The following is an 11,940-nucleotide window of genomic DNA, read 5'->3' as shown; positions in this document are numbered from 1 at the left end:
GTTTTATTAACTGTTTTACAATATTTATATGCGTGAGTTTCATTTGATTCCCTTTTTACTCATTACATTTTTGGGCTGAGAATACATGCAATGCTTTAATAACTGTTTTACAATATTTATATGCATGAGTCTCATTTGATTCCCTTTTACTCTTTACATTTTTGGGGCTGAGAATACATGCAAATGTTTTATTAATTGTTTTACAATAATTATATGCGTGAGTTTCATTAATCCCTTTTTAAATGCTTTTGCAATATATATTTTTGGGACTGAGAATACATGCGCTATTTTTTATAACTGTTTTACGAAATAGACACAAGTAATTGAAACTACATTATATGGTTGAATGATCGAAATCGAATATGCCCCTTTTTACTAAGTCTGGTAATCTAAGAATTAGGGAACAGACACCCTAATTGACGCGAACTCTAAAGATAGATCTATCGGGTCCAACAAGCCCCATCCAAAGTACCGGATGCTTTAGTACTTCGAAATTTATATCATGTCCGAAGGAGGATCCCGGAATGATGGGGATATTCTTATATGTATATTGTGAATGTCGGTTACCAGGTGTTCAATCCATATGAATGATATTTTTGTCTCTATGCATGGGACGTAAGTTTATGAGAAATGAAAATGAAAATCTTGTGGTCTATTAAAATGATGGAAATGATTATTTATGTTAAACTAATGGACTCACCAACCTTTTGGTTGACACTTTAAAGCATGTTTATTCTCGGGTATGAAAGAAATCTTCCGCTGTGCATTTGCTCATTTTAAAGACATTACTTGGAGTCATTCATGACATATTTCAAAAGGCGTTGCATTCGAGTCATCGAGTTTGTCAAGATTATTACTAAGTCAATTATAGTTGGATATATTATGAAATGGTATGCATGCCATCAACTTTCGATGTAAAGCAAGTTGTCTTTTAAAAACGAATGCAATATTTGTAAAATGTATCATATAGAGGTCAAGTACCTCGCGATGTAATCAACTATTGTGAACCGTTTGTAATCGATATGGACTTCGTCCAGATGGATTAGGATGGGTCATTAGAAAAGGAACGACCCTTCAACGCTAGATGTCGAAAAAAATTCTTTTTTACAAAATAGATCCACAAAAGGAAAGACTTTTTTTCTTTTAACTCGCATTCAAAACGGAGCCCCCGGCGCGAAGCCAGGGCTCGGCAACTAGTTAGTAGTAAAGTACAAACACATATAATTATAAGAATGAACGTAAATAACCCATTATGACTTGGTATTGAAACACCAAACCAACAGTTTCATCTATTAAAGAAACTTCAAGATTAAATTTAATATGCCTAACAAACGGGTTTAAAAATAATTTAATATAAGCTCATTAGCCCCTTAATGATGTGATTGTTGATTTCCAAGGGACCACTAAGATCGTTGATCAATAAGCTTCAAAACCATTAAAGTTGAGTACTATTTATACCAACTACTAGGAAGCAAGAAATTGCCATCAGCAGTCAGAAATCATAATACTTTCAACCATGTTCAAAAAAGGAGCCATCACATTATCGTTTTTTGCCAACTCCACCACCATGGTAGGGTGGAGCCGCCAACAACGCAGACTAAGAAGGAGAAAAAGTAGCCCAATTTGGTTGGGAAATAAGAGTAGGAAGGTGCGCTGTAGATCACGGCCTGTGATACAATGGCGGGCTGTAGCTAGCCCATTTACAATCTTCAAGAAGTTCGTCATGAAGATGGTATCGGAAGGAAGGTTTATTGAAGCGTATTATTTAACATTACCAATTCTCAAGCCTCAACTATTTCCTTTGTGTTAACTTTGTTGAATTGTTGCCGTTTAATGGTGCTTTTTGCCTCGAGACCATTTTGTAAAGATCTTAAGTTTTTTTTTTTTTTTTTTCTTTTTATCATCTTAACCTTCAATAAGATATAAAGATTGCTCAACTGTTTGTGTTTGTTAACAGATCAAATACTACAGGTAGTACTGGAGTAATATGTTTGACAGACACTTAAATGTTATTCAAAGGCTTAAAATGACCAAAGTAGCTGTTCTAGTTCTGACCGACATTGCCTGTTTCAAAGCCCAAAACCATTTTGACACATTGCCGTCCCGTCTGACCCACCCATTTTGACCTACAAATACACTTTCTTATATGTACACTCATGTGAAGAAGCTACCGCTTTATGTTTAAATCTTAGCTGTGCCCCCACCCAGGCACCCACACATCAAAAAGGTGACACCAGCCTGAATTATACTGATTACTTGAGTGCTAAAAAGAGTTTAGTATTTCTTACAACATACGGATGACTAGGAATCAAAAGCGTCCCACATACAACAAACAAACGGTAAGTCTATTTACACTGCCAGTTGAAAGTAAAGACTAACCTTTCCCAAAGTACGAGAATAACGTTTTCTGTTTATCGCCAGGACTCTTGAACTTGCCCTTCTTTTTAGCTGAACTTGTATACTGATTATCATCGGTTTCATCAATGGAATGTTTTGTATCAGAAGTGATGTCATCAAACTCGCGTTTGAGGGCAGGGTTCACAGAAATTAGTGTAGAGACATTGGACTTAGATTCATCACATTGGTTGCCGTCGTTGTTTACAGGTTCAGGTTCCTCTTGATGGATTTTTGGTTTTTCAGTTTCGATGGACTCTTCACATGCAGTGGCAAGTTGAGGCTCGGATTGATCTTCCTTTTTCGTGTTCTTTTTTACAAAGAACGTTGAAATCGATTTTGTGTCATCCGTCTTTAATTTAATCTGTAGAAAGTAAATGCAAAATTTAACCTTATGATACTTGATACACTCTTAGTTAAAAGTTAATAACCAAACACAGGTACGCGATGATACTATCTGCAGTAACTAAATTATCATGACCATTAATCTAAAATAATGGCTTTCAGGCAGAGGTGGCAATACAACCCATTTATGTGATAAAAGGGTCTATTCAGGTTGAATTCATATGGGTAAAATAGAAACAAAACACTAACAAATGAAAGAAAAATACCAATTCGAGTTTCCCGACCCAACCCATTTCTGCCCGCACTTCGAAAACATCTTAATTCATTATCCAAAATGTAAAATCGGCCCATTTTGCCAAGAAAATATCTAATATCTCACACGTGGATTAAACAAATTTGAAGTGTCGGGAGCAGTGTAAGTATACCTCCTTAATACACTCTGGTCCGTCAAAAGAAGGCTTGCCCATTGCAGGTGCCACAGGATACCAAACCTGAAACAAGATCATCCCTCAATAAAATTCAATATAACTATTAACCTACCAAATTTGTAAATGAAAAATTGGAACAAAATGTGCTCTTACCAAATCTGGCTCTTCATATGGTTTAAGTAATGCATTGAAATTGGAAGATGAAGAACCGTCTAGCCATTCATCAGTTGATCCCTTATTTCCTAAAATAACAGGCATCCTGTCTACGTTACGCAAAAAGCGAGTTCAGTTAACCAATCATATACGGGTTGAGTAATAGATTAAAATAGTCATTCTTTGGTATATATGAACACAATGCGGGTCAGGCTGACAAGTAACACGTTTTGTATAAAATGTGTTTTGTCTTACTTTAACCTTATAAATAAGTAGTATAAATAGATAAATAGATAGATGATCTAATCTTTAAGTATTGAGAAAAAAAAAGATCATGGTTTTATTTAAATAGACTAAGTTTCAAACTAGATTACATATTATAATTTAGAACATCGGAGAAAAAAGAGGTTCGTATATCAAACAAAGAAGATATAACTAACCATGCAGCCAACTTAAGGCTGATGACGAACTTGTAGTCAAAATAGTGAAAGTGTACAGAGTCTCCCCTGAAACGCCAAAAAAGGAAAGAATTGAAGAAGTAAACTATGGTCCTTGATAATCATGTGATCTAATAAATAAAGATAAAAAACTATCATTATATTACAAGAGGCAGCCTTTTGAGTTAAACACCAGCAATCTAGTGGCATCTTTAGATTTAGCAAAGTAATAAACTTATAAGCGTGGCTAATATTGTAACGAGCAGTCAACACACACACACACAAAAAAAAAATAATAACAAAAAAAAAAATCACATCTAGAGTATAAGTGTATAACGAAGGACATAGGTGGCATTTGTAACAATTTATATATGAACGGTTCGATTGGATTGAGCTTTATACATAATGGGTCAAATGATAAAATAAACATAAACATATAGAGTTAAAATAAAAATGGATCAACTGGAGCCAACAGGTCAATAGTCAACCGAAGTGTATTAGATAATGCATACAACCTTTTAAATTGTTTAAACCTAACTAGATCAATGCAGTAAAAATATAATATCCTTAATCATATGCCATAAGAAAAACGAAAACACCCTAATTATTTGTAGATTTAACTTTTATAAAAATAGAAAAATATATAAGTTTTTATTGTGGCCTTATCGCCCATTTGACCTTCCCAAATTTGATATCTCTAAAAAGAATATTATTCAAAACTGTTTTAAGGGGGGGAGGTATTATGCTACCTTCAGAGTTTTTCCAAGAATCGTAGAGAGCAGCAAAAACAAGAGGGCGATCATCCTTCAGATGAATATAGTATGGCTGCTTTTTCGATCCATCTTTCTTCCATTCATAGAATCTAAAATAGGTAAACAAGAGTCAGATGAAGGAACCTTACAATATCTAAATAGTTGAACAAGTATAATTAGTATAACAAAATTTAGAGCGTAAAGACAGGAAATGAATTCATGTAAGTATGTAACATGAAAGACTAAAGGTGCAATTGATAAAACAAAATGATTGAGCACTTAAAGGTTCAAAATCTGAATGATTCAAAGGTTTTAATTGAACTTGGTTCTAAATAAAAATAACTTGTTTGATAACTATTCGGAATGAACACTATGAATGATGTAATCTTATCATATTAACCTTTTATATGAGTAAATAAAACTATATAGTTGTTTGAAAGTGTTCTAATGTATTTAAGGAAGATAATAAAGGAAATAGAGGTGTTGATTGGTTAAGCGGGTATGTTAACTATGAATGGTTAAGCATACATTTCCTTGTCATTCAGTTAAAGGGTTATCAAACACAACTTAAAACGTATTCAAGTAAACAGTTCATACAAAAATCGACTAATTAAATTTCTACAAAAACACATACACCTTGTAGAAACTTGCTTACCCTTCCACTGCAACCAGACACCTATTGCCAGGAAGAAGTCGACGGAAGGAAGCCTTTTCACCTACGGACTCTGAGCGAGCATTGAACTGAAACAAACAAGATCATTAATTACACCTCAAACTTTAACTATAAAACTAAAACACTCAAAAGACCATGCATAGATTTAACTTTTAAGTATTACTTATTTGAGACATTACCATCCTATAATAGTCAGGTTTTTCAGTCTTCTTAGTGAAACTTGGAATAAGCCCCCATTTCATGCATTGCACAACAATTCCTTGACCATCTGGACCCACATCTTGTCGAACAACAGGAACATTTGATCCAGGTGAAACATTATATGCAGGACGATATCTGAAATTACATTTGAAGTACTCAACATAAATATCAGCAAATATTCTTTAATATCCAAACTTTGAACACCATTTCTAATGATGAGTCCTCGACACAAAAAATAATGTTGTTACTGGATATAGAATAAAAATGCTTATTACATATTATCACATTAAGTAATATCTATTATTTTTATTGCAACAGTCTAGTAGCAACATCTCATTAATCGGCAATGTAAAAAAAATATGAGCCTTAATAGGAACACGCCACGTGATCCATCCTCTATAGCCAACGCATTAACTAGTCATCAACAGCCACATCCATCCACTACCAACCATCGCACGAAAAAGCGAGAACCTACCGAAAGCTATTCATGCCACCAGTTTGCGTGTATAGCATACTAAGAGTGTGTTTGTTTACCTCTTAATTGAATGGCATCACGTTTGTTTCTGACCTATGATGCTGAATTTTCTGTAATATCCTACTCTAATCATATCCAGAACACTTAACAAACAAGTATATAAAATTCTTTTTATTCATGTAACATGTTAATAAGGTAATTTTACCCAATTCATATTCACCACATTTTTGTGACATCATTGATAGTTATTTTCATTGAGAACCAAATTCATTCAGATTATGAACCACTCAACGCTAAATCAATCAATCTTATTGTGTGTGAAGTAACCTTAAGTCCTTAAGGTCTAATTAGTCCCCGTTGATTAGTTTGTAACATAAAATCTTATAATGAATGCGCGAAATAACGATATATAAGTATGGTATATTGGTAAACCTAATTTTTAACAGCACGGACTGAAAGGACTAACTAATATATCAAATTAGAAACATGAAAATCACTAAGCATACGTATTTATATTGATCATATACGAATTCGGTGTGTGTATCCGGTAAGTATGTATCGAGTGAAACGACAACTGCAAAACAAGTAAATTAGAGAGAAGTGAAAAATACCGGTCTGTATCGACGAAACGAACGGGACGGTTACCGACGTTGCAAGAGCGAGGGATGTCATCGGGACGGATTGAACACCGGCAACGGCCGCACATGATTGATCGATTCGTAGTTGACTCCGGTGGATTTGGTCAATGGATCGAAGAAAGGCGGGAAATGTAAATAAACGAAGGAATTAGGGCTCCGTTATTCCCTCTATTATTTTGTTGATTACTTTAAATTATTTATTATTTTTACTAGATAGACACCACTAAAACGTCACTTTCGAGGATCAATGTGTCGTTTGTTGTTTGGGAACGGGTTTTGAATTTTGGGCTTATTGTTTTGAGGTGTTAAATATTGTTAGACGGATTATGTTAGGCCAAATCCGTTTGTGGGTTTGGGTCTATTAGAGCACAAGGTGTCCGTGTCGATTTTTCAGTGTCAATTTCAGTGTTCATTTTTGACACTGAAATTGACTGACAGTGTGTAAGGTGGAGGTGTCCACAGTGTCGATTTCAGTGTCGATTTCAGTGTCCATTTTTTATTTTTTATTTTTTTAAATTGAATTTTAAATATTGTATTTAACTAATTTAATATAAAAACAAAATAATTGATTAAAATTCATAAAATAAACTATTACATTAACTAAAATTCATAAAATAAACCATTACATTTATTAAAATTCATAAAATAAACTAATACGTAATAAAATTCATAGGTCGTCACGAAGATCACACAAATGTTCAACCAAATCAGATCGTATGCCTTCATGCACTTCTCTATCACGTAACTCCCTCGTTCTTCTTGCTCGAGCGTCGCACCTGTCGATCCACGTACGTTGTATATGTTGGACGGGCTCAACTACCCAATCATTCTCAGCAAGGTTGTATCCATTGTCTTCGATAATGATGTTGTCTCATTATATTCACCTCGTAAGCTCGTGCGGGTTGCTGAAGAATATGCCAACGGCCTTGAAGGATCCCAAACGTTCTTTCAACATCTTTGCGAGCACTCGCTTGTTTCTTAGTAAAGTAAGTACGTTTTTCGTCAACGGCACTTGAAAATCCCTTAACAAAGGCCGCCCAAGTTGGGTAAATACCGTCAGCTAAATAATACCCCCTGCTATAATGAACCCCGTTTATTTCATAAGGAACGTCCGGCATTTCCTCATTAAGCATTGAGTTGAACAAATCACTAGTGTTTAGCACATTAATATCGTTGTTTGAACCCGCTACACCAAAATACGCATGCCAAATCCAATTATCATACGAGGCGACCGCTTCAAGCATAATAGTTGGGTGACTGTGATCACCTCGCATATACTGTCCTCTCCACGCAACTGGACATTTTGCCCATGCCCAGTGCATACAATCTATACTACCCAACATGCCCGGAAAACCATGAATCCTTTCATGACCTTCATACAAATGATGAATGTTGTGCAAAGTAGGCTCTCTTAGGTACACGTTAGCATACAAATCAATGATACACCTACAAAAGTTGTGTAGAGATTCCCGAGCAACTCGTTCGTACATTTGAAGATACTCATCCAACGCATCCGGTGTATAACCGTATGCTAGCTGACGTAGCGCGGCTGTCATCTTCAAATGTGGGCTAATACTCCACTTACCACGTGAATCTTGTCTTCGATGAAACCATCTAAAATAATACGGCAATGGATTTGCTGAGTAGCTTAGAATATCATTCATAATCCTAAGAAAAACACGTCGCCGCATTCGAAATCTTCTTTTGAAATTATCAGCCGAATATTTGCAATCCTCGTTAAAATAATCGTCCATCAAACGATCATGTGCTTCATAATGATTTCGACGTATATAACGACGTGAGTTAACTTCTTCTTCATCGGATAAATTTTCAATTACGTTTATTGTGTACTTCGTGAACGAGTCGCCGGAAGAACTCGAAGAAGACGACATATTTTGGGAAAATGATAAAAAAAATTGATGAATAAAGATATAAAGTGGTGAACGGTGAATAATGTGTGTGTGTGTGTGTGTGTGTTAAAATGTTAAAATGTAGTGTTATTTATAGTGTAAAAAAGGAAAAAAAAAAAAAAAAAAAAAACCCAAAACTAGCCGTTAAACGGCTAGTTTTTTCAAAAAATCAAATAATTCATCCGTTGCCACCAGTGTCGGTTTGTGGAGGTTGGAAATCGACGGCGGGATCGACGACGTGCCGGTGTCGACCGACCGTCGATCCCAGCGTCGATTTGGGGTTAACGGTCGATTTTCCCATGGACACCGAGAGCTCTTAAGGTATGTGTTTAGGGTTTTTAATCTTTATAAATAGCGTATCAATAAAACATAATATACTATGGGGTTTACATTCTATAACATGGTATCAGAGCGGGTTTGATCCGAGACCAATCGGCCACCACAAGCCGTTCTCTCTATACCGTCCCGTCAATCTTCTTAGTCACCGTCAAAACCCAACCTCCTCCTTCTATCTACATCTTCTTTTCTTATATTTTTTTTTTCAATTTCATACAAAATTCAAGAAATCTCAAAATTAGATTATGAGCCGTAGCTTCAAAGATGATTAAAAAAAAATCTTAAATCATCCAAAACCAGTTTACTTTTTCTTCCCTGTGTGCGTCTCTCGCCAGTCGCCAATCACCGACTTGTGTAGAGAAACTTAGTCAACCATTTACCCTATCAAATCTCCATACCCTTCAATCCTTCATCTCCTCTTTTACTCCGTATTTTCTATGTTTTTTCCGGTAAAAACATTTATGCTATCAAATCCCAATAGATAAAAAAAAAAAGATTATCTTTCCAAAAAAAAAAACCCTTTCTTTTCTTGATTGTTTTTTATTTTATTTAAAATACGCATCTTTACTAAATCTACTCTCTATTTGTTTTATTGTTATTTTCTTACTTTAATTAAAATAAAAAATATAAAAAAAATAATAATAATAATAATAAACCTTGCTTACTCTTTGCAAGCAAGCCAAGCCAAGCCACCGGTCATCTTTAAAAAAAATATCTATCAAAACCAACTTGTTTCTTATTCTTATAATAATATGTGTCGCTATTCAGAATCCGTTAGGACTCAACGACGGGGCTCTGCTATTCAGAATCTTAAAAAGACTCAACAGAAGAAAACCAGTGAGGTTTACTATCCAAATATAACCTGATTACAAACTAAAACTAAGGCTTCCTTTTATAGGCGAGTCATGACACTATTTACAGATGCTATGGGTCCCACGCGCTATCGATAGTTTACATTATTGATTGATTTACATAATTCCTATGGCCCACGCACTTATTCTTATTTAAATACTCACCGCACACGTATCTTACATTATTGGATCTATGGCCTACATGGCCCACACCTTTAGACTATCGTTACCGACTATAATAATTACAATGGCACGATACCTAACATTACATTATTACAATGGTCCACATGGGACCCCACTTATTTATTCTTCTTTATGTACAGTCTTCCCTACCCAAAAAAGGCGAGCTTCGAAAACCTTTAGGTCATTGAGGACCTTTCTAACCCATGGTTGTACTGTTGTCTGAACAGTGTTCGCAACTGTATCTTGGTGCATGACTGAATTGATTACATAGTAACTTTTTCATTTCTTCTGGAAGTGAAGCTAGTAGCCCTGTAAATGTTTCAAAAGGTTCTTCAAAGGTTTTGACTAGACTACGACCTTTTTCGTATATCTTCTCGCTGGTGTTTGAATAAATTAGTATATTTTTGTTAACGTAATTAATTCTTATGTTTTTCTGTTGTTCTTGGCCATTTCCTATTCTCGAGGAGCTAAAGTAAACTCCTGCTAAAGTTGTTACCAGGTGGTCAATAACGGGTGTTATTTGAGGTGCTTCATCTCTTGTTGGATAATTACCATTGCTTACTCCGAGTTGTGCTATAGTGATTGCTGGAACGAGTAGGTATAGACACTCGTTGAATATTGGGTAGCTTGAATGCATTCTGAGAAATATTTCTCTGTCTTTTGCGAAGTTATCTTTGTATCGGGTAATTGCTTCTTGCATCATTTGAGGAAATTCTTTAATTTCATCAAGTGTCCGACCATCGATATAGAGAGTATTGATTAGCCCGTGGACAAAGTATTCTGATATTGTTAATGGTGATGCTTCTGGTAGAAAAACTGCTTTAAGGCTAGTTTTCCTATTTTTAGGATATAACATCATTATTGTACGGGTGTCATTGTAATTTAAAAGGCTATCCTATAGCCTTTAAAATCTATCTGTTGATGGCTTTTTCCTATCTTCGTATTCTGTTGTAGAGAGAATATTGCTTTTTGACCGTGTAGATACTGATTGAGGTTAACCATTCCTGATCCTGCCGAAGGTTTGGCTTCAAGATGTTGTTACATTAGCATTGATTTGTATGCTGCTTTATATGCTGTAATTGTTGCTTCTCAAGATGTATAACTTTTTGTTACACGTTTTCCTGCTATGTGTTGATTTGTGATATGGCCAAAACGGGCGGTTTTGTTTATGCGGTGTCGTTAGGCCGCAAGGCGTCAGAATCAACCACCAACAAGGGGTAATGGTTTTAAATTTATATTTAGCGGGGCCTAAATCTTACTACTCCTTATTATGAGTAAGGGAAATATGACCTAGAGTCGTATTTTGAGATATCAGTAGAATCGAACCTATATCTAAAACTTAAGATAATTCTAAGGTGCAGGAGTAGTGGTTTATTACCTAATTTTGGGTTTTCTAATTTATAAGATAAAGTAAAGTAAATACGATAAAATTTGTAATTCAGATAAGGCTAAAACAAGTGCATGCTATGACTTCGTCAGTTACTTTTGCCTAGGTTATGGAATGTTGGCTCATGGATAGGCAGTGACCTTGTATTCATTACACTAGTCCTAAATGCCCCTGTCATAAGACATGTCACTGAGTAATGCGATAGGCTTGAAGATTCTAAATAGACAACAACGTCCCTTACCCCCGACGCCCGTGCAGTCTGACTACAGGCTAACACGTTCAGACGGCTCATCTAATTGAGTGACTCGGTTGTGTGACGTATTAACATTCCGCAATGGTCTAAAATTTCTTAAGCATAATGGGATACATGGTTTTCCATATCCGAGAGACGTGATGTGCCTCGATGCTTTCGTTAATGATTGGTCTTAAAAGATAGTTAGGCCCTTAAAAAGAGTTCAACCATAAAGAACACCATGGCCAAGTCTAGTGACTTCCATGAACACGTTTGGTTATTCTAACGGTCCAATCCTTTATGTATTCGAATAAACAGTTCCTTAATTAACCAAGAATCCCTCAAGCGGGGTGCAATGCTCGAGACCGCGTTATGGTGAAGTGTACTAGTCAGCACTAACCGTGTTCCATGGCCTTACTTAGCAGAGGTACAGCTTACAACAACCGTTGTGCTTCAGCGTGCACGTACGAAGTTTATATGCTTGGTGACTACACTGGCATGGTCTAGGACCGACAATGTACTAGGGGTCTAGTTAGATGTTTCAC

At 35.6% G+C, this 11,940-nt stretch overlaps 3 protein-coding genes across 4 annotated transcripts; all 3 read right to left on the bottom strand.

Annotated features, from left to right (window-relative positions):
• Positions 1-2,239: 2,239 nt before the first annotated feature.
• On the bottom strand, positions 2,240-6,654 carry LOC139843200 (uncharacterized). 2 transcript variants are annotated; one of them, XM_071833265.1, is made up of 8 exons: positions 6,470-6,654; positions 5,362-5,518; positions 5,165-5,250; positions 4,507-4,619; positions 3,761-3,826; positions 3,321-3,409; positions 3,165-3,230; positions 2,240-2,758 (listed from the first exon to the last, which is right to left on the bottom strand). In XM_071833265.1, exons 1-8 carry the CDS (start codon positions 6,562-6,564, stop codon positions 2,375-2,377), a joined length of 1,056 nt encoding a protein of 351 aa, XP_071689366.1. In that variant the 5' UTR covers positions 6,565-6,654; the 3' UTR covers positions 2,240-2,374. The 2 variants fall into 2 exon arrangements, with proteins under 2 accessions (XP_071689366.1, XP_071689365.1); XM_071833264.1 differs by having other exon boundaries at positions 3,321-3,430; positions 6,470-6,653.
• Positions 6,655-7,326: 672 nt separating this feature from the next.
• LOC139841319 (uncharacterized) lies at positions 7,327-8,388 on the bottom strand. The gene has a single exon (XM_071831543.1). The coding sequence runs from the start codon at positions 8,386-8,388 to the stop codon at positions 7,327-7,329; it is 1,062 nt and encodes a 353-aa protein (XP_071687644.1).
• A 1,584-nt stretch (positions 8,389-9,972) lies between these two features.
• On the bottom strand, positions 9,973-10,635 carry LOC139841318 (uncharacterized). The gene has a single exon (XM_071831542.1). The coding sequence runs from the start codon at positions 10,633-10,635 to the stop codon at positions 9,973-9,975; it is 663 nt and encodes a 220-aa protein (XP_071687643.1).
• Between the last annotated feature and the right edge of the window lie 1,305 nt (positions 10,636-11,940).

This window comes from Rutidosis leptorrhynchoides, chromosome 4 (assembly GCF_046630445.1).
Source record: "Rutidosis leptorrhynchoides isolate AG116_Rl617_1_P2 chromosome 4, CSIRO_AGI_Rlap_v1, whole genome shotgun sequence".
Taxonomy (NCBI): Eukaryota; Viridiplantae; Streptophyta; class Magnoliopsida; order Asterales; family Asteraceae; genus Rutidosis; species Rutidosis leptorrhynchoides.
This window is presented reverse-complemented; position numbering and strand designations above follow the sequence as displayed.

Bases quoted from the DNA above. Each gene is read 5' to 3' on its own strand.
- LOC139843200 (XM_071833264.1), bottom strand. From the start codon at position 6,564: ATGTGCGGCCGTTGCCGGTGTTCAATCCGTCCCGATGACATCCCTCGC. The intron at 3,231-3,320 runs GTAAGAGCACAT...ATCTTGTTTCAG, and splicing joins CATATGAAGAGCCAGATTTG to GTTTGGTATCCTGTGGCACC. The intron at 2,759-3,164 runs GTATACTTACAC...TACTTTCTACAG, and splicing joins GACCAGAGTGTATTAAGGAG to ATTAAATTAAAGACGGATGA.
- LOC139841319 (XM_071831543.1), bottom strand. From the start codon at position 8,388: ATGTCGTCTTCTTCGAGTTCTTCCGGCGACTCGTTCACGAAGTACACA.
- LOC139841318 (XM_071831542.1), bottom strand. From the start codon at position 10,635: ATGATGTTATATCCTAAAAATAGGAAAACTAGCCTTAAAGCAGTTTTT.